At 33.0% G+C, this 23,029-nt stretch overlaps 1 protein-coding gene across 5 annotated transcripts in view; it reads left to right on the plus strand.

The window, feature by feature from the left end:
- The window catches only part of MEMO1 (mediator of cell motility 1), a 119,338-nt gene extending 98,623 nt beyond the window's left edge, over positions 1 to 20,715 (plus strand). For all 5 annotated transcript variants that reach the window (XM_057743504.1, XM_057743505.1, XM_057743506.1 and 2 more), the window contains 3 exons: positions 5,188 to 5,264; positions 18,689 to 18,793; positions 20,150 to 20,715. In XM_057743504.1, the coding sequence (XP_057599487.1) occupies positions 5,188 to 5,264; positions 18,689 to 18,793; positions 20,150 to 20,281 (314 nt within the window). In that variant the 3' untranslated portion in view covers positions 20,282 to 20,715. The remainder of the gene's footprint in view (positions 1 to 5,187; positions 5,265 to 18,688; positions 18,794 to 20,149) is intronic.
- Positions 20,716 to 23,029: the final 2,314 nt, after the last annotated feature.

The raw sequence follows: 23,029 nt of genomic DNA on the forward strand, positions 1-23,029 counted from the left end.
TTAAGGGTATTTTGCTTTAAAGAGGTTCATCTTTCAGATCCCATTTAGCTCTTATTTAGACTTGAAAGAGATATTAGAGAGAAAACAAAAAAAAGATGAAAATACTCTGAATTTTTCTTTTTGGGTAAGACAAGCAAAGGGAGAGTTAGGAACCTAGATTCTATTGTGCCCTGTCTTTCTATCCCCTCAGTTGAATCCCCCTGGCAAACCCTTGTGTTTCCGTTCCTGCCTTTTAATTTGATCATTAGGGAGCCCCATAGGGTGATGTTTCCATGGTAATGTTTTAATGATCCCACCTCTTTTCACCTTTCCTGCTACTATGAGGAAGAGTGGCATAAGTGAAAGGACATTTGCTGCTAGTATCTGACTTTTACCATGGTTAAGTAATGTTGCCCCCATACTTTGTGTACTTAACCAAGTTCCCCGTCCTAGAGGATGGCTCCGTATAAGAGAATTTTGTCTGGACCTATTTTAGATTTTCTAGTTAGTAGAAATTTTATTCTATTTTCCTGAGTTTCATTTTTGCTCTTTAAGCATTTATACTGTTAATATTTGTGTTTTCCTGATCATCCTGAACTTGATACTTCCAGATTTAGATTATTGACAGCTTTCATTAACAAAACTTTCAGTTAACTTCTAAGAAGTTTCTAAATGAAACTGGATGTAACAGGAATTGATTCTTTTATTAAAAGTGGATTCATGCTTCTATTTAATTTTGCTTTTAAATGGTAGTTTTAAGTTCAAATCAATTTCAATAAATTTATTTGGTAGATGGTAATGATAAATTATATTATTTTGTTAAAATATGAATAAAGTTTATACTACAGTCACTTCAGCAGTTTTGGATTTTTATCTATAAACTTACATTTGTCTAGGCTTACATAATTTCTTTTTTATAAATATATGCCACTTATTAAAATTGGCATTCTCTTTCAGTACTTATGAAATTTATATCTTTATTCAGATTTCCAGTTTAATATACATTGATATGTGATTATTCATGCATACTCTTCTTCCTTTCTGTTGTTAGTCTCTTGGGTATGAGGGTATTACTATTTCCTAAATATTTAAGTTGGTTTGAGTAAGTTAGCTAATTCCTGAAATATATCTTATTCAAGCTTTCATATTTGTCTTCTCAAATATTGGTACATACTGATTTCACGTATTTAGGGTTTTGATCTTTTGCAAGTTTGAGATAAAGCTAATAATTTTACATTATAACTAAGACTTCAGAGTGAAAGGACTGTAGTATTTTGCTTATAAAAATGATTGCGTTATTTGAGCTACTTAGATATTTTCTTTATGAAATACAATTTTTCTTTGGTAGTGATTTCAATTATGAGTATCCCCAGTTTAGGTCCTTAGCGTAGTATGGTTTAATAGTCTGTCTCACAGGTTGTTGAGGTTTAATTCAAATATTTGAAAATGTTCTAACATATAAACATAAAGTGATTAAGTAAATGTATAACAGTACAGTTTTTACTGGACATATGTCTGGAAGTCTGTCTTACTGACTGATCTTTTGGGGGCTTTATAGAACAACTTTACAAGCTCATTGTTTATTTCTGCAATCTAGTATATAGCTTAATGTTGAGGTACTTAATATTTTATTTTGCTTTTTGTTTTGAGGTCATTCAAAAGTAGTGTTGGTTCTTGTACCATTCATTGTTATGTTTGTCCTCATTAGTTGATTGTTGTGTGTTAAACAGACATCCCTGGAGCTTATTCTCCACACTCTGTGAATCCACTCATTAATCACCAGTCACCTTTGGAGATGGGAAAATTACTTACCTGTATTTCTTTTTCTCAGAAAGCGTGCTCTGGAATGGATTCACAAATGAGCTACCCTCCTTCCCTCAAAGAGTAAGGTTTCTGCTTTACAGGATTTTTTTCTTGGGTTATTTTTCCTCTCATCTTTTGAATTTGAAAAGAACTGAGGGAAGGCACCTGAAGAAACTACTGACATACTCACTAGGGGAGTTCCAAAGCTTGTGCTGCCCCTAGGGGCAGTGTCAATGGCTCTTAAAGCTAGAAAGCTCATACTTGGAGTTGAAACAGGGGCTCAAAGAATCCATTTTCCCAGTGTACCTTCTGAAAGGATAAGTTTCAGGTAAGTAATTTTCTCTTACTATGTGATATGCTTTATTCATACTATATAAAAGTATAAGTCCAGTTCGCAAGTCCAGTTCTCCAGGCACATAGGCAACTATATTTGTTCAGTTTAGATGGATAAGCTTAACTGATTGTTTGAAATATTATAAAAACAAAACTCATGAGGTACATGATATCATAATATATTTTAAATGAACAATAAATATTTAAAGGTGCATTTATGATCAGTGTATTATACTAGTGTTATCATTTCTTTTATTTCTTATTAAATAAAATCTTGATAAACTTCATTTTTTTAATAATTAGAAACAAAAATATTCTTTTGAACTCAAATTCCAAGCGGTGTTTAACTGAGCTTGTATGTGTATGTACATGCACACACACATATATTCATACATGTGTATGTACATACATTTGGGCTAGGATGATGGCAACTATTTACTTCAAATTAGATGCTTTCTCTAAGTATATTGACCAGAATGAATTACGCAAGTAATTTTGAAATGTTTGTATAATTAAAAAAAATTATCGTGAAACAGTTTGAGCTGTTATAAATAAGATACTTTTTTCAGCGTAATAGCTATAGTAATGTGAATTTAGCTTCTTAACTGATAAATTCTTTAGTGCTTATCAAATATTTCTACTCCTTCAGCTCCTAAATGCAAGGTGGCTACTAAAGAGTAGCAAAATGTAGATAGCCAAATATTAAACATCTGCTCACTGATTTTCTCTGTATTTTGTCATTCTGATTAAATCACATGTTGATTTAGTACTTTAACTTATTTTAAACATTCTGTGTACTTCTCTGTTACTTCAGAAGTAGTTTTTAAGTGAAAGTTGTATTGCAAATAGTCCATATGAGCAAGATAGGATTTTAAAATATAGTTACACTTTTGACTTATGATTCAGGCAGGTTTGACCAACTTCAGCCATTTGAAACCTCAGCTCTGAACTTGGAAATGAGTAGAAAAGACTTCTGAATAGCAAATGTCACAAAGTACATGCATTTTTCTCTGCACCTGAGAGTAGCAGTCTTGAGATAAGACAGTTATGTCCCTGTCACAGGGATTATTGACAACTAAAACTGACAGTTATCGCCAGAAGCAAGAAAAAGAGAATGTATTAGTATAAACCTTAAGCAGCTCAGGTTCAGAGAATATGCATCTTGGTTTCGTCCAAGGATATTACTCTTATTACAGTGACAGTGAGTTAGAACTTTCTTGTCTAAGATTATTCTTTTCATTGTTTATTCATTTCACAGAAGACTTTGGGCAGCTTTATCGAAAGAACTTTGAAACAGAAGTAGAAACTTAGTACCAATAAATTGAATCACTAAGTTACTGTGACAGACTTAGATTTGGCTTTGAACCTTCTGACAGCCACCTGGCAAATAGGAAAAATAGGGTGAATTATATATATATATAGTTCTTGTTGTTAGCTCGGAGGAAGTACATATATTCTTTAAAGAAAAACAAAGCTATACTTAACTTTAAATTTTGTAAGAAATGTCTGATGAATTATTTAATGTAGGAGTATTGAATGATAGAATTGCCACTGTTTAAGAATTATTTTAGTACAGGGACTGTGATGGATTTGATAGTTATTGCAACATGCAGTAATCTCCAATGTTTACCAGAAAAGGTTGTTATATTCAGAATGCAGGTAATTGTCTCAGAACCCTATTGCTTGATTCTAGGATATCATGAATTGTTAAGATGCAGTATTGACTTAATAATGGTGGGGGGTGGGGGGAAATAAGAATTGCCACATTAAGTAGTTGTATATGTTAATGTATGTGAAAAGTTAATATGTGAAAGTTAAGGGAATATATATATAGTAGAAAGGTGACCATCAGAGATGGTTAGCATCAACAAGTTCATGAAATGTTAAGAACTGTGATGTGTAGTTTCTCTGAAAAAGGACATCAAAAGGATTTCATAATTTTACATGGCTCATTTATAAGATGATATTTTTTAGTGAGATAAACAGAAAACTTAAAAATCATAATTATCCAGCCAAAGAAACCCATCTCCTCAGATGCAAGGATAATAATTGAATATGTGAACTTTGCTCTAAAATTGAAGCACAAGGTGCATAGTATGTGTGTACGTGATCAGTGTGCTCTAATACCTTCAGAATTGCATTTTGGTGAATCTTTAAAAAGTAAGGAATATAAAAGTAATGAGGTTTTGGAAATAAAGGCATTGCTGAAAAATAGGTTTAGATATATCTGAAATACAACATAGTAAGTTGAATAATAACCTGTAATTAATTATGCACATGTTTAACTTTTGGCTTTTCTATGACTGTAGTAGGAAGCAAAATTTATTTCCTGAGCCTTTTGTTTTCTACCTTCTTTTTAAACTTCCATTTTACCCTCTCTGTTCTTTGGAGAATAGCTAAACATTGAATGTTCTGTGCTTGTACCCTTATTGAGATTTTATTGTCAGAGTAGGACTATTTGTTATATTTATAATTTTGTGTATCCTACTTAAAGGCACTTGTATTGATCCTTTTCCAAGTAGAAAGTTTTGCAAAAATGAGATAAATTTTTTAAATGTAGGTCATAAAAATCATATAAGCCACATATATCTCTGACCTACATGGTTTTTTTTTCTTTTTTTTTCTGTAGTAGAAATTAAATCTTTGCATTTGTACAACAAAATCTAAGCTTTCATTGATTTGTTACATTGAGATAGTTTCCTTAAGCCAAATTTTCTTGAATCATATTCTTTGGGTTTACCTTCCATTATAGACGGATATAATATGTTTAACAATGCTTCTAACTTTTACACTGTTTTGTTTCCTTAGTCTTTTGTATTGCTCGTGACTTTAAGGTTTTACAGTTTGAAATAGTTTTTAACATCATAAAACACTGGTGATATATCATTTCTTTATTACCTTCCCAAATAGGCCTTTTATTTTTATGTACAAGGGCTCTTGGGAATGATTTTCTCAGAGGCTTAAGCTGTGCTTTTGCCTTCCATGAGAACTGAAATTATTTGGTAAGCACTTGCTTTCTTTTTAGCTTCTAATTTTTCCCTATTTTATTTTGTACATGATATTTGTTTCAAGGTCAAAGGTTCCGTTACAGTTACTATGATGAATCCCAGGGGGAGATTTATAGATCCATTGAACATCTAGATAAAATGGTAAGTCCTTCAGGTGTGGGGTTTTACTGCTCTAAGATTTTTTCTTTAATTTCAGATTAGTGATTCAAGACTTAATATGTTAAAATATACAATGGGCGAATAATTCTTTCCCTATCTTTAACTAAATGTGCAAAATATATTTTGTAATCATGTGATATTGATTATAAAAATAATCCCTGTTCTATTAGTGGAAATTTCCTTTATCTTATTTTTATTTGATTAATTACACTTGAGTAACTAGATACAGATTTTTAGATACTGTTTGGGGAATGTCTTAGTTTTAGGGACAACAGGATACCAATGCCATTACTTACTGTTAAGCAGAAACAATCATAGCAAATTCTAAGTTTATTTTATTATTTAATTCTATTTTTTGGCCATTTGGGTTTTTCTTAAATGGAATTTGAATTTGTTTTAAATTAGAATTTCAAACCATTGTATTCTTAACTAGCCCAGGAGGTAAATCTAGCAGATATATCACTAATTTGCTCTGACCTTCAACAGATCATTTCAATTTTCTAGTCTTCAATTTGTCATCTCTAAGATGAGAGACTTGAGAGACCTGGTCTCTAAATTGTCTTTAAACTCCATCAGCCTTTAAGTCTGTAATCTGTTAAAATCAATTTTACCACTGTGTGAAAAGCTTTATGTGTATGTTTTAGTATAAGAATATTTAGTCTAAAGTAGATTAAACATTTAGTAAGAAATCTGGATCTGAAACTATAAGTAGATTATGTTAAGTAATATTTTATTAAAAACCAAATGTAATGAATGCAATTACTTAGATTTTTATCATATAAAATAGTTACTTAGAAGATTTTATCATATTGAAATTTATCTTGTTACTTTAAATCCAGTTTTAGCCTCTTACCTTTGGAATTTTGTTTGGATTTTAATTCACTGACTTTTTCTTTTTACTTTATTATGTTGTTACTTCAGTCAGTTCTTTTTGGGCTACTATTCTAATCTTGTCTTTTCTGAGGTGTAGTTCTCAGTTGCCTCAGAAAACTTTTCTGGTTCTATATCATTTATTTTCTTCATATAGCAAATGGTTAATGAGTGTCTACTGTGTGTCTGGTATTATGTGAAGTATTGAAGATACTAAGAAGAGAAAACATGATCTCCCACTTAATGGTTCTTACAGTCTAATCATCGAACAGATTTAGAAAGAAGCTGTTATCATATAGACATGTAAGATATTTAGGAGGCAGTGTGGTCACACTGGTCTCCTTACTGTTTCTCGATAGTGCCATATATGTGCCTGGCTTAGGGCTTTTGCCCTTTTTATGCTGGACTGTCTCATTTACTTTATGGCTTTGCTCAGTTTTCACCTTCCCAGTGAGGCCCTATATAATTTTACATCTTACACTCCACCCTTTCAGCATTCCTAGTCTACCTTACCTTACCATGTTCCATTTTTTTCTTCTAAGAAATTGAATATTTTACTTATTTATTGCATAAGGATATTTATTTTGTTCACTGATGTATCCAAAGTGCTTAGAATAGCGATTGGAACATAAGTAGGTAGGTGCTCAACAAATATTTTTCAAATGAATGAATTGGTGAATATAATCTTCCTATACACATAACTAAATTAAATGAATACCATAATTGTAATCTGAGAAAGAAATAAAAGGAAAGTAATTTATAATAAATTAATATATATTTAATAATGTAAATGCCCAGGCACCAACTGTATTAGAAGAAACAGTGAAGTAGTTAGATGCTTACACATAGTATCATGAATATAACAGCCACATACAAACTAAAACAGTTGTTTATAGTTGGTAGTTTACATTACCAAGTTACATGGGTGGGTGACTTGATTTCCCAAAATAGTAATCAAATCTTAGCAAAACTGTAAACTAAATAAAGTACAGTCTTCCCTCACTTTATATGATAGTTTATTCATGGGAAAATCTGTTGTATATTAAAATCATGTAAAACTTCTCTGTGTTTGTGTGTAAAATGGAGTTAGAGTGTAGATAATTATAAGCAGATTTTTTGCATACATGGACATGTGAAAGTGTTATGGGATGAGAAGAGTTCTTTGTGTGTGGGACTGTCCTGTATTGCAGGACAATCAGCATCCCTGGAAACCACCTACTAAATCCCCTGATGGCATCTTCTGATTATAGGCACAACCCAGAAATGTGCCCAGTTGTCCGTTATGCCCTGTGGTGAACGGTTATTCTATGACTTTACCTTGCTTTATTTTTCTTCTTAGTACTTAATGCTATGTGACTTATTATTTGTTGATTTGTTGATGAAAACCTGCCCTACTAGATTATAAGCTTCATGAGATCAGGACCTTTGTCCATTTTGTAGCAGCCTGTTTGTGGTACTCAGTATATACATATATATATTTGTTGAGTCAGTGGATGGGAGAGTAGTGAGAAATTAGGCTGAAGAATCTAGAACAGGCTGTTTAAAGGATATCAAATAGGAAAGTGATAAAATCAGATTGTATGTGAATAGATCATATAGCTGCAGTGCAGCAGATGAGTTGGAGGGAGGCCAGAGGAGAAATGAGTAGACTAGTTTGATAATTCAAGTAAGACATGGTAGTTTAGACAGTGGATGGGTTGGCGATGGTAGAAGAGAGGAACAGAGTGGATGTATCCAGTATATTTTAGAGACAAATTGATGGTAGCTCTTGGAGATCAGTTGAACTTGGAGGGGAAGGAAGTATCGAGGATGATTCCTTCTAAAAGATACAACAAACTATTGAATATAACAAAAAAGAAGCAGATTCACAGATATAGAGAACAAACTGGTGGTTAGCAGTGGGGAGGGGGTGAGGGGCAACATGAAGGTGAGGGAGTGGGAGGTACAAACTGTTGAGTGTAAGAGAGGCTACAAGGACATGTTGTATGACATGGGGAATATAGCACGTATCTTGTAATAATTGTAAGTGGAATGTAACCGTTAACAATTTATAAGAAATAAAAAAGTTAAAAAGGGTGCTTCCTGAATATCTGGCTTATGGTGGTGGTTAAGTTTTGATTCTGTTCTCTTAGGTCAGAAGCACAAGAAGATAGGACTAGATTTTTTACGAGGTAGGGTAATGATAAACTATTAGGATATGTTATATTTGCTGTTGCTTTTAAGGCATCCAAGTGGAGATGTCATTCAAGTAGGCGTTTGGGTTTTCTTTTCACCAGTTACTTTTGAGTGCATTTATAGTTCTAGGCACTTGAGGAAATATGGCAGTAAACAAGATGACTTGCTCTCACGGAAATTTTTTTCTAACGGGAGGAGATAGACATTGAAAAAAAAAGTTAAGGATATAGTGTATAAGTTAGTTTCTAATAGTGATATGTGCTATGTAGAAAATATTAAAACAGTTTGAAATAATATATAATTCTAGGCTACTTTAGATTGAATGTTTGGAGAAGGACTTCCTGAGGAGGAACATTAAATTGAGATATAAATGATAAGAAGGAGCAAACCGAGTAAAGATCAGAGGGAGGAGCATTCTAGACAGAACTGTCGTTGCAAGAACTTTTGATAGGAAAGAGGCTAGTGTGTTAGAAGAAAGGGAAAGTGGTCAGGGCTGTAGAAATATAGTAGATAGGGGTAAGAGTGATACAGCTCTGATAAGAGAGGCAGGCAGGGGTCAGATAATGTAGGGCTTTATATTCCAGGGTAAGAAATTTCTGTGAATACAGTGAGAAGTGAAATGATGTAGTAATAAAATAATTATTTTAAAAGTTGGTCTGGCAGTTGTATAGAGGACTGGATTCTGCAAGAGGTTCAGGAATAGCAGCAGTGGGCGTTGGCAGGAGTTTTGGGGAGAGATGATAGTAATTTGGACTGGGGTGGTATCAGTGGAGATGGAAAGAAGTTCATGGATTTGAGTTCTTATATTCCGCAGGGCTTTGCTAATGGATTGACTATATCGATTTGAAGCTCAGAGAAAAGCTCTGGAGTAGGTTTGGGAATTCTCAATACGTAGATGGTAATCAAAGCCAGAGTAGAGATCAGATTGTCTGCTATAGTTAATCCTCAACCCTATCTTTACAACTGAAATAACTTGTGGAACTTTTTCAAAATAGACTTGGCAGTACCCGTCCCTGGAGATCCCTTTTCACTAATATGGAGAGAGTCCTCAACAACCTTATTCCTAAACTAGCTTTGTAGGTGAGTTTGAGCTAGCCTGTTATGGCCTCTGATCTGTTGAAGCAGAACACAATTTCCTATTCATCTTCTTTCCCTTTGTTTTCTACTCAGCTCTTTAAATCATTTGTGAGCTTTAATCAGGCAACGTTTAATCTTACAAATGTAAGGATTTGTAAATCAGTGAATTCACATATCCATACTTAATTCTTTTAGCCTTTCTTCTAACTATGTTGGTTGCTGGGTTATATTAAAAAGACTAGCTTTATTTGTCTTTCTTGATGTGTATGATCAGTTGGGTAGCTAGACCTTGGTTTCTTACTTTGAGGCAGAGCAAAAAGAGTCACATTTACCCATTGTCATGATTCTCATAACTTCCGGAAGTTTTGCCTTTTCTGCTCACTTCTAAGGCTTTGAAACTAGAAATTTTTCTTCAAAAAGTCTGAGTAGAACCAATAAGCTTAAGGTTGACTTCTGAATCTGCATCTGATTTACCTTACTTTACATGTCCAAAATTACTGGAGCTTAACTTTAAACATTTTATTTAAATAGCCTGGAATACAATTTCAGAATAAATATTGAGTATTTGCTTTATATTAATATGTTTGAACTTAAGATTTCGTATAACATTTGATTTGGACTTGATTTTTATGGCCCACTGAGTGAAACATTTCTATGTATATATAGAATTTTTTTTAATATATAGAATTTTTATAGGGCTCTAAAGTGGTCTGTTCTTTTATTAGCATGCTATTAATTCAAGTTAAAAGTCCATTCTGGGAGTTAGAATAAATGGATTAAAATAATAAGAATGGTTGACTCCGTACATATACTCATGTATATATGATTTTATACGTGTGTGTGTGTATTCACTATTAGGTAGACTCTTATATAATGTATTTTTTTCTTCATTGGTTTATATAACCAAATGGTGAATATCCCACTGTATATTGCTTTTCATAAGTGTCATTTAATGTTGTAAATAATTTCTTTCATTTCAGAATTAATATCTTAGTTTATATATACAGTCTTTTTAGAGCGCAATTTAGTAGGATGCTTCTCTGTACAAGTATTGCAAAAATGTTAGCAGTTCTGGATTGTAATTATACATTTGGAAAGTTTGATATAATACGATTATTTTTAAGTATAAAGTTTTAATTTTTTGAAAATTCTTATGTTAATTAAGTTTTGGTCCCTTTTTTGTTATCAGAAAAGTCTTATTAAATGTAATTATTAAAATGCTAGAAAATAAAAGTTTTAGTTTCCAAAAGCAAAAGAAAAATTGCTAATTCGTTTTTTTTTTCTTTTTGCAAAAATTTTATGTGTAGCATTTGAATATCTTGGAAATTAGTTATGTGAAGAAAGCACATAAGGAAAGAAAAACGTATAGGAAAACAAACTGAATCTTCCAAATGTTGTAGTTGGGAGGAAATAGTTATAAGAGAGGTAGATTCTGAAAGTCTTATAATAATTACTGACTACTGACCATGTTTTTTAGGAATTAGTACTTTGCAATTTCAATAATTATAGTGACCAAAGCAGGACATATTTTAAGACGTTGATTTTTGTGAACCTTTTAGATTACATACTTGAAACATTAGCCACATTTATAAATATTTTATATATATTACATGATCATAGGTTATTTTTTGTGTACTATTTTTTTTAAAGGTTTATTATTTATTCATTTATTTTTGGCTGTGTTGGGTCTTCGTTGCTGTGCACTGGTTTTCTGTTGTGGTGAGCGGGGGCTACTGTTTGTTGTGGTGTGGGGGCTTCTTATTGTGGTGGCTTCTCTTGTTGCAGAGTGCCGGCCCTAGGTGTGCAGGCTTCAGTAGTTGTTGCTCTCAGGCTCTAGAGCACAGGCTCAGTAGTTGTGGCACACGGGCTTGGCTGCTTCACAGCATGTGGGATCTTCCCAAACCAGGGATCAAACCTGTGTCCCCTGCATTGGCAGGTGGATTCTTTTTTTTTTTTTTTTAAATTAATTAATTAATTAATTAATTTATTTAATTGCCTGTGTTGTGTCTTTTTTGCTGTGCACAGGCTTTCTTTTAGTTGTGGTGAGTTGGGGGCTACTCTTCACTGTGGTGCACGGCCTCCTCATTGTTGTGGCTTCTCTTGTTGCAGAGTACAGGCTCTAGGCGCGTGGGCTTCAGCAGTTTCAGCACACGGGCTTAGTTGCTCCGCGGCATATGGGATCTTCCTGGAGCAGGGATCGAACCTATGTCCCCTGCATTGGCAGGCGGATTCTTAACCACTGCGCCACCTAGGAAGCCCCGGCAGGTGGATTCTTAACCACTGTGCCACCAAGGGAAGTGCCTGTACTACTTTTGATGTAAGCCAGGGTTTCCTTATGGCTATTGGTGTATTATTTATGATTTGGCAGAGAGAATCTGAAAATGTCATTGTAGTCATCTTTTTTAACTTCTTTTCCTTCCAAATTTATGTCGTCACTTTATTTACTTTGAACTTCAACTTCTTTTCTTCCTTTTACTCTTTTGAAAGTGAAATTGTTCATATTTGTCCACTCACACTTCTTTCTTTCTCTTGAACTTAGGCCGGTAGTTTCTGTAGTAGTCTTTAGTAGGTTTTATATCATCATCTACAAGGTAGCTATTATTAGTACATTAGTTCTTAACACTGCTATATTTAGGGTGGTTTTTTTTCCCATAAAATTTCTTTCCTTATAAGATTTTTATCTTGATATCTCTTTTTTTTAATTTTTATTTTTCATTTATTTATTTATTTTAAATTGGATATAATTGCTTTACACTCTTGTACCAGTTTTTGAGGTACACCAAAGTCAATTAGCTGTATTTATACATATATACATATTCCCTCCCTCCCTCGACTCCCCCCACTCCCCGTCCCGGCCCTGTAAGGCATCATCCATCATCAAGTTGATCTCCCTTTGTTATACAGTAACTTCCCACTGGCTCTCTGTTTTACAGTTGGTAGTATATATATGTCTATGCTACTCTCTCACTTCGTCCCAGCTTCCCCTTCACTCCCCACCCCCTGCAGCCTCGGGTCCTCCAGTCCATTCTCTGCATCTGCGTCCTTATTCTTGTCTTGTCACCGGGTTCATTGGTACCTTTTTTTTTTTTTTTTTAAATTCCGTATATATGAATTAGCATACAATATTTGTTTTTCTCTTTCTGGCTTACTTCACTCTGTATGACAGACTCTAGGTCTCTCCACCTCATTACATATAGCTCCATCTCATCCCTTTTTATAGCTGGGTAATATTCCATTATATATATATGCCACATCTTCTTTATCCATTCATTTGTTGATGGGCATTTAGGTTGCTTCCATGCCCTGGCTATTGTAAATAGTGCTGCAGTGAACATTATGGTACATGTTTCTTTTTGGATTATGGTTTTCTCTGGGTATATGCCCAGTAGTGGGATTACTGGATCATATGGTAGTTCCATTTTTAGTTTTTTAAGGAACCTCCAAACTGTTTTCCATAGTGGCTGTACCAACTTACAGTCCCACCAACAGTGCAAGAGAGTTCCCTTTTCTCCACACCCTCTCCAACATTTGCTGTTTCCAGATTTTGTGGTGATGGCCATTCTGACCAGTGTGAGGTGATACCTCATTGTGGCTTTGACGTGCATTTCTCTGATGATTAGTGATGTTGAGCATCTTTTTATGTGTTTGTTGGCCACCTGTGTGTCTTCTTTGGAGAAATGTCTATTTAGGTCTTCCACCCATTTGTGGATTGGGTTATTTGCTTTTTTGGTATTAAGCTGCATGAGCTGCTTGTATATTTTTGAGATTAATCCTTTGTCCATTGCTTCATTGGCAATTATTTTTTCCCATTCTAAGGGTTGCCTTTTAGTCTTGTTTATGGTTTCTTTTGCTGTGCAAAAGCTTTTAAGTTTCATGAGGTCCCATTTGTTTATTCTTGATTTTATTTCCATGATTCTAGGAGGTGGGTCAAAAAGGATGTTGCTTTGATGGATGTCATAGAGTGTTCTTCCTATGTTTTCCTCTAGGAGTTTTCTAGTGTCTGGCCTTACATGTAGGTCTTTAATCCATTTTGAGTTTATTTTTGTGTATGGTGTTAGGAAGTGTTCTAATTTCATTCTTTTACATGTAGCTGTCCAATTTTCCGAGCACTGCTCATTGAAGAGGCTGTCTTTTTTCCATTGTATATTCTTGCCTCCTTTGTCAAAGGTAAGGTGCCCATATGTGCTTGGGCTTACCTCTGAGTTCTCTATTCTGTTCCATTGATCTTCCTTTCTATTTTTGTGCCAGTACCATACTGTCTTGATCACTATGGCCTTGTAGTGTAGTTTGAAGTCAGGAAGCCCGATTCCACCAACTCCATTTTTCCTTCTTAAGATTGCTTTGGCTATTCAGGGTCTTTTGTGTTTCCATACAAATCATAAGATTTCCTGTTCTAGTTCTGTGAAAAATGCCATTGGTAATTTGATAGGGATTGCATTGAATCTGTAAATTGCTTTGGGTAGTACAGTCATTTTCACTATGTTGATTCTTCCAATCCAAGAACACGGAATGTCCCTCCATCTGTTTGTGTCTTTAATTTCTTTCATCAGTGTCTTAAAGTTTTCTACATACAGATCTTTTGCCTCCTTTGGCAGGTTTCTTCCTATGTATTTTATTCTTTTTGTTGCAATGGTAAATGGGAGTGTTTCCTTAATTTCTCTTTCTGATTTTTCATTGTTAGTGTATAGGAATGCAAGAGATTTCTGCACATTAATTTTGTATGCTGCTACTTTACTAAACTCATCAATGAGTGCTAGCAGTTTTCTGGTAGAATCTTTAGGGTTTTCTGTGTATATCATGTCATCTGCAAAGAGTGACAATTTTACTTCTTCTTTTCCAATTTGGATTCCTTTTATATCATTTTCTTCTCTGATTGCTGTGGCTAAAACTTCCAAAACTATGTTGAATTATCTTGATAGCTCTTAAAGAAACCAGAATTTTTTTTCCTACCTCATCTCCCTAAATATCTATCCATCTCTCCAACATAACTGTGTATCCTAATTTTAAAAAATAAGGCCACAGTCCTAATGATTTGATAATATGGTTGTTTTTTAAAAATGAAAAAAAAATTTTTTTTTTCTTCTAACTGAGTGTAGTTTTATTATAAACTATCTTACTGGGTAAAGGGCAAATAATTAGTTGAGGTTTCCATGATTTTTTTTTTCTTCAAGCTCTTTATTGGAGTATAATTGCTTTACAATGTTGTGCCAGTTTCTGCTGTACAACAAAGTGAATCCGCTGTATTTATACATATATCCCCATACATATCTCCCTCCCATGGCTCCTTCCCATCCTCCCTATCCCACCTCTGTAAGTCATCACCAATCATCAGGTTGATCTCCCTGTGTTATGCAGCAGCTTCCCACTAGCTATCTATTTTACATTTGGTAGTGTATATATGTCAGTGTTACTCTCTCACTTCGTCCCAGTTTCCCCTTCACCCCCCACCCCATGTCCTCAGGTATGTTCTCTACATCTGCATCTTTATTCTTGCCCTGTCACTGGTTTCATTATTACCATTTTTTTAGGTTCCATATATATGCGTTAGCATACGGTATTTGTTTTTCTCTTTCTGGCTTGCTTTGCTCTGTATGACAGTCTCTGGGTCCATCCACCTCACTACAAATAACTCAATTTCATTCCTTTTTATGGCTGAATAATATTCCATTGTATATATGTGCCACATCTTCTTTATCCATTCATCTGTTGATGGGCATTTAGGTTGCTTCCATGTCCTGGCTGTTGTAAATAGTGCTGCAGTGAACATTGTGGTGCATGTTTCCTTTTGGATTATGGTTTTCTCTGAGTATATACCCAGTTGTGGGATTGCTGGGTCATGTGGTAGTTCTGTTTTTAGTTTTTTAGGAAACCTCCATACTGTTTTCCATAGTGGCTGTACCAATTTACATTCCCACCAACAGTGCAGGAGGGTTCCCTTTTCTCTGCACACTCTCCAGCATTTATTGTTTCTAGATTTTTTGATGATGGCCATTCTGACCAGTGTGAGGTGATACCTAAATGTGGTTTTGATTTGCATTTCTCTGATGATTAGTGATGTTGAGCATCTTTTCATGTGTTTGTTAGATACTATGGTTTTGATTATGTGTTCATAATTGGTAGACATGATTCTAGTTCTTTCTCAAAGACTTCTAAAAATGTTTTGCTGCTCTTATGCATTTACTTTAGAGGTGATAGTATTTAAAATTTAAATTTAAATTAAATAATTTATTATATATAGATAAACTTTTAAAAAGGAAAGACCTTTGTTGTCTTATTAGAGTCTTGAATTTGCAGCAATGCCAGTTAAAACTGCCTATTCAATTTGGGATTACCATTTAGGATTTGATATTACAAGTTTTTACTCATTACTTGGAGAGTCAGCACAATGATAGATTCCCTCCGTCCTTCTCCTCAAGGTAGGAAGTTAACTTTCAGTATGAGAATTTCTTGCTGAAGCTGCTAAATTCCTCAAAAACCCATATGGTGATGGATATAGGCTCTTGGTGTTTATAATGACTGCTTGTATCTTAGAGCTGAGTGGGTAGTGACCCACTTCCCTGCTTTGTATTAGATTAAGCTCATGTGAACAAATTCTCAATATACCAGACCCTAGGCAAGCTTTCTACTACCTGGACTTTAGATTTACTGATCATATCTTCCAGTATTTTCAGGAATAGAAAAAGTTCTTTAGGTATATTTGGGAAGCACTTTTATTTTTCATCTTTTTGAAATTTGTGCAGTAGTATCAAACTAGCATTTTTATCTTCTTGGAATTTTGGTAATAGTAATTTCAAAATTGTTAGCATCAAAACATAAATATATACAAAAGCTTATTTGTCAGTGTTCTGTGTTAGTTAATGGGTGTTCCATTTTGCAGTTTTACTAAACATTTTTGCTGTCGTTTGCTACTTCATGAGTTTTCCAATTGGAGAGGTTCACCCATGAGAAATGCCTTAATTTTTCTCTCTATCCCTCCTTTATAAAGAGGCATACCTCTTAACTATCGTATTTGTCAGAGAATTGAGTATAGTGGAATTGATTCTTGCCCTGCTAGGTACATAACACACTTCAGGGGATTAAAATTTTAAATGTAATCCCTTAACTTCTATCACCTCAATTTTTTACTTTCTGTGTTGTAGTTTAACCATTATATCTTCATTTTGAACCCTATTTAGTAGTGTCTTCTCTACATTTATAATTTTATATTATCTGTGTGGAATTTCTTGGCCAGTTACTTTGAATTCTTTGTCTTCTACAAATGTGATCATTAGTTTTTTCTTTGAATTACTCATATTAATAAATATAAATGTGATAAGTTTGTTCACAATGTGCTTTGAGATTTTAATATTAAAATACACGTTGGAACTTTAGTGTTACATGACTTATTAATAAGTGGAACTTTCTTTAAGGTCGGCTGTCCTAGACTTCATCCAGGAGCATTGAAAGTTCTCTTATAATATGTATACCAATTGTAGCTATGTGAGCGTATTAAAGAGCTGTTGGTATGTCTCGTTATTCTGTATGAAGCAGAGTGAGTCAGTGAGAAGGAGCCTAGGATTAGAAGTTTAGAGACGTTTTAACCATTCTTGTGCCTTACTTTCTTCATCTTTAGTGAGTTATACCTTGATTATCCATATTTATAGAAGAGATTTATAACTCCATCTCTGCATTACTACTTGGTTTAGAAATATGAGTGATTTTCTACGGACCAGAGTTATAATACTAATTGTTTATCTTAGGTTTAACTTTTAAATTAGTTCGTATTTCACTCGGTTTGCATCAAATGTCAGTGGAGAATGTTGATCTGGAAGCCTCCTAGTTGAAGGGGAAAACCAACTTAGCATTAAATGCTGGTTGTGGATAAATCAGAGTGGCTAATTGATATGTAAGCAGTTGAAAGTTGCCTATACACACACGCTTATCTTTCAGATATATTTGTAGAAAAATGTGATAATGTTTATGAAAGACTTGGATATTCTGAAGAAAGGTTCTTTATAAAATTAAATTTTGCTTTAAATACTGCTAACCGCAATATTTGTACTATGTCACCTACTGATTGCTATCAGTTTTCAGATGAGTGTTCATTTCATTATTCTAGGTGCTTTACACTGTGCTTGTTAAAACATGTTGAAATATAATTTATAAAAACACAGAAAATATCAGTTAATTCCTTAGTTAAACCACCTTTACATTTCTCCCGGAGGATATTAATCCAGTTTATTAAACACAAATGTAAAGTATTTTACCTGAATAAGGAAACAAGGTAAGGTAGTTGGTGAATGGATAAGTTAGAATCATTGATTTATTTGCTTGATTCAGATGAGTTAAAGTTGCTCTATATTGATGTATTATCAACACTTTATTTGAATGCATTTGCAGAATACAGAATTAAGTGTAAACAAGTGTCCAAATCATAGTGATTGTTTCAGTAGTAGTCTAAAAATTTTGCTTCTCAATTAAAATCTTGAAAACAAAGCATTCTAGTTTGAGATAAAGAATTTTTATTTTTTCTACTTGTTTGTAAAGACCTATTTTGCTTAAGCTTTTATCAGTCTTTTATGAGCTTTAAATTGATTAAAAATACATTAACTGTTTTCTTAGTTTGTAGTCTCTTTATCACATACCTAAATAATCACTGATGATTTAGAATGCCTTACACACGGTTGATATTTAAGTGTATGTTATGGAAATAGTTAAAATATAATCATCTCTTGATTATTTATGCCAGTGGCATGAGAAATGTAATGGATGTGGGAAAAACAGCTGTATATCAAATTTAATTTTAGATTTCGTATGAATATTTTTCCAACAGGTTTACTTGTGTAAATGTTTTTTATATATATATACACACATATATATATCTTATATAGATATACACACATATATATCATATATATATACACACATATATATCTTATACACATATATAAGAGAAATAAAACATTGTGAAATGTTTGAGGATTTGTGAGCTGAGTGACAATTGGGGAAGGTGGTATAGAAACATACCAGGAGGTCAGAGAAAACTCAACTGGGTATGAAATGTTTCTGTTAATAAAGTGTGCATATTATTGAGAGTTGACTATAATGAGATTACCTTAGATGAATGAGTTTGGTATTTCACAAAGTTTAATGTATTTTCTTTTCTTTTCCTTAATTGAAAAATTATGATTGTTAGCTCTAAGTAACAATTTTAAAATGTAATTAGGAAATAATAAATTGTCCTGTTTTCTTTTTCTTTCATTCTTTTTTTCTCTTCTTCTTTTTCTTCTTTTTTATTTTTTTAGGGTATGAGTATTATAGAACAATTAGACCCTGTATCTTTTAGCAATTACTTGAAGAAATACCATAATACTATATGTGGAAGACATCCCATTGGGGTGTTATTAAATGTGAGTATCCTTAGGAAGCCTTGATGTTTTTAACATTTGATCCTATTATGTTTCAAAATATCTTAATTGTTATCATCTGTCACACCTTATTAACTTTGGTTTTAGATATATGGTCAATTTTCTTTCTAGTATCTTTAAGATAATTTAAATTTCTGTTGTTTTGGTTACTTAAAGTTCTTCATCACTGTATGACAGGTTAGTACTTTCTTTTAAATACAGAAATTTATTTAGAATAGAAACCCATTGTTTCTCTTGACTCTGAGCCAATTCTAATATTCTCTTTACGAATATAAACCAAAGTAAAGTCTCAAGAGATATGGTCTTACTAATTCTTTGGTTTCATTTAGTGTTATTGACTCTATAAAAAATAAATAGAAGATTCTGCTCTTGAGTTTCAGATATTCATAATTTAATAAAGCAAGGCAGATGACATGTATATGTTTTTCTTCTTATAAGAAAAACAATAATATTTCATTTAAAGACTGGTAAAGAGGCAGTTTTGTTTAGCTGAATTTTCTGAAGAGATACTAGCATTAAGTTTTTCCCTAATAAAACTGAAATTGAAAGAAAATGGAAGACTGAAAAAGAAGAAAATGTATACTCAGGAATGGGAAGAAGAAGTAATAATGGGCTCATTGTTTGGAGAGGCAGAGAAGTAATGGCGTCGGTAATGTAGTTCAGAACAGTCTAGGGTAGAAGCCTGAAGGTCTGGTATGACTTTACTGTGATTTGAAAAATAGTACATTGTGGATTTTTAGGAGAGGTCTTCCCTTAAGCAGTGTTGATTGACTGGAAGAAAAGCCTGTCAAGGGCTTAAATTGGTTTCTGAAATTTAAACTATAATAAGATATACTAATTTACTAAAGTTTGAATTGGATCAAATAAAATTTTAGTAAAATAATGATGAACCAATTCACAAAGTCTTTGTATACCTCTTAGATTTGGAACTTAATTGGTATGCTTTTAAAATTTAGTCAAAGCCAGACAAAGAAAAGACTCCAACATTTCAAGGTGAAAGTGGCCAAGATTTGGTTTAGAGAATAGAAAGAAAGATACTATGATTTTTAAAAATTTTATTTATTTTTTAAAGTGGCTTTATTAACAGGGAGAGGTAGAGTGGAAGGTAACTGATATTTATCAAGAAGCTAGATTAGGAGAAGTACTTTGAGAGAATGAAATAAGGAGTTTCTCTCTTTTTCCTATGTAATAGGAGGCAACGAGAAATTCAAGAAACAGAGTGAGAGAGAGAGATCTAGGCTTTATCTGTGAAGTGGACAAAATTAAGCTACCAGCACAATCAAAGAGTGCTCAGTTTTTTATGTGATGTGTGCCATAACCAGATTTTTCTTTTTCTAGGCTATCACAGAGCTGCAGAAGAATGGAATGAATATGAGCTTTTCCTTTTTGAATTATGCCCAGTCAAGCCAGTGTCGAAACTGGCAAGACAGTTCAGTGAGTTATGCAGCTGGAGCACTCACGGTTCACTGAAGCTCTGAATCCTCAGGGATGCCACCTGCACATACTCATACTCTGTCCAGGGTCCCAGCCTAACCCTTACCAAGATACTGGTCCTGGTTTGGGGGGATTCTGAAACCTCAAACTAATAGAACTTTCTTCTCTTCTTTTCTAGTAGGTGTAGTCCTTCCTTAATTTCAACTCATTAAAAAAAATGCTTTATAGTTTAGAGCAGTGGAAGGAAGGCTGGCATCAAAATATTTTGATCGAAAAAAAAAAGGCAATGTAAAGGCACAGTTGTGGCAGTCAGTTTTTTGAAAGTAACTTGTAAAGCAGTTACCATATCCTAAATTTGCACTCTTTGCAGACTTGTGCACATATACTCCGCTTTCAGAATAGTTTTGCAAATTGTACACAAACAAACAAAAAGGGTGAAAGCTTTTTAATAAAGAAATTGCATTTATAAATGATCTGTATTAGAACATAAAAATCTCCAGTTATAGTCAATTACTACCCGTGTTGTACAACAGATACCTTCTATTTTAGTTGCTAATAAAGGGCTACACAACTCAAAATAGTCTGATTTAAACTTATTGCTCTGTGGTACATATGAAAATTGTTTTTTATTAATTCCATTTCAGAATTTTTATGTTAAAAGTGGTAAACTTAAGCTCTTATGTAAAAATATGTAAGGATGTATTTTTATATTTTACATATTTATGTGATTTTTTTATCACAGATATTAGAATCATATTTTAAAATTAACTTAAAATTACATACAGTTTGCCTTTTTATGTGTGACATCACTTTGTGTCATTACTATATTATAATACAATATAAATTCAAGATTGGTAAAGAACGTAGATGTAGTTCTGTAATTCAGAGATAGTATTTGATAGGCAGTAGTCTGCAAATGAGGAAACATTGAAGAATGTTCTTAGTGTTTTTCAAATCATTGCAGACTATATACACTGCTGCTATGCTTTTTTAGTGCTTCAAGCAATTTGACCCTCTTACTTGAATTTTTAGCAAGAAGTCATTACCAATAACAACAAAAAAACCACTGGATTTTCTTACAGTTCTACAGTTTTTTTTTGTCATGTTTTTGGTGCGGCTCTTCCAACTAAAATAATGGTATGGTGTTGTATTTCTTTCTTTAGCATAGACCAATGCTAGTCACTTTGGCAAAAAAATAAAAAAATGTAATTCAGTTAGTTAATTATTGGCCATCATATATGTACTGGATTATACCTATTTTAATATAATGCTGGGTATTTATATTGCATTGGAGAGCATTTATATCTTCAGTGTTATACCAGAGTAGCACAATTTATAGATGCCTTGCACCAATTTTATTTAAAGATTTGCATTTCTTACTAAATACCAACTTTCTATACTCAAGAACTGAGATAAAATACTGTTATCTTTTGGATTCAAAATTACCCACCTATACATGTATGGAAATTATATTCTTACATATTAGTGGTTTATTTCCCATCATTCATATATACTTTTGAGTACTGTAAATATTTATTCCTTATTTATTATATAGACTATAAAAATTTCAAAATTGACTACAGAGTAAATTTTTAATGTTTTCTGGATATAAAACTAATACATGATTATTATAGAAAATACTGATAAGTATAAAGAAGAGAAAAAAAAATTACCTACAATCTCACTATCCAGAGATAACACTGTTAATATTTTTTGTATTTCCTTTCAATCTTTGTCTATGCTATTTATATGTATGAGTGTGTACATGTGTTTGTGTGTGTGCATAATAACAAAATTGAGATTATGCTGACCATAGAGTTGTATGCCCTACTTTTTATAACTTACCATCATTAGTACTTCCCCATGTCTTTGAAAATGTGATTTTTTAAAAAATGGCTGCCTAATATTCTATTGTATGAATATAACATAATTGAACCAGTTCTCTCTTTGGGTATTAGATTGTTTCTAATATTTCACAATTATAAATAATAGTGGGATGGACATCTTTGTATGTGAAATTTAAGTTTCTATATTAGACTAGTTCTTTGGGATATATTCACGGGAATGGGATAATTGGTTTAGATGGTGAGAACTTTTTAAGCTCTTTAAAATATGACCAAATTACCCTTCAGAAAGATTGTACCAAATTAGCAATTTATGAGTACTCATCATACTGCCCCTTCTCTGCTATTAATTATTATTTTTTCTAGTCGTTGACAATTTGTTAAGCAAATAATTGGTTGTTCTTTTGATCATTCTACTAAGAGTGGCTTTATAATGAATTATTTTTTCCCTTCTGTAATTTTATAGTTGATTGATTAATAAAAAAACACAAGAGGGTTCTTAGGTTGAGTGGGCTATAGCCCTCTGAGTATGTTTACTGTGCATTTAAATCTCCAAAGTACTTCAACATCACTTTACTTTTTCCTGGAATATGAGTGTATATTTCTTACTCTGTCATAAAGTAGAAAGAGGTCCAAACTGATAGTTAAGTGTTGGGTTCTGGTTCTGCCTCTGGCACTAATTATTTGTCTCACCATAAATATTTCATGTTGTATCAAAACTTCAACTGTAAAATGTAGAGGCGGTCTCTTAAGCACTTTCCAGTTTCAGAGTACTTTGATGTTGTGACTTTGCTCTTTCTGATGTCACTTATGTTTAAAAAACTACGTGATTCAATTGGATTAGAAGTATTATCTTTTGATTTCAACTCTACGTACATGAAAACGAAAGTCCTTTTTTTAAACACAAGAGAAATTAATTTGCATTACTTAATGCAGTTAG

The sequence above is a fragment of the Hippopotamus amphibius genome, chromosome 7 (assembly GCF_030028045.1).
Source record: "Hippopotamus amphibius kiboko isolate mHipAmp2 chromosome 7, mHipAmp2.hap2, whole genome shotgun sequence".
In the NCBI taxonomy this organism is placed as follows: Eukaryota; Metazoa; Chordata; class Mammalia; order Artiodactyla; family Hippopotamidae; genus Hippopotamus; species Hippopotamus amphibius.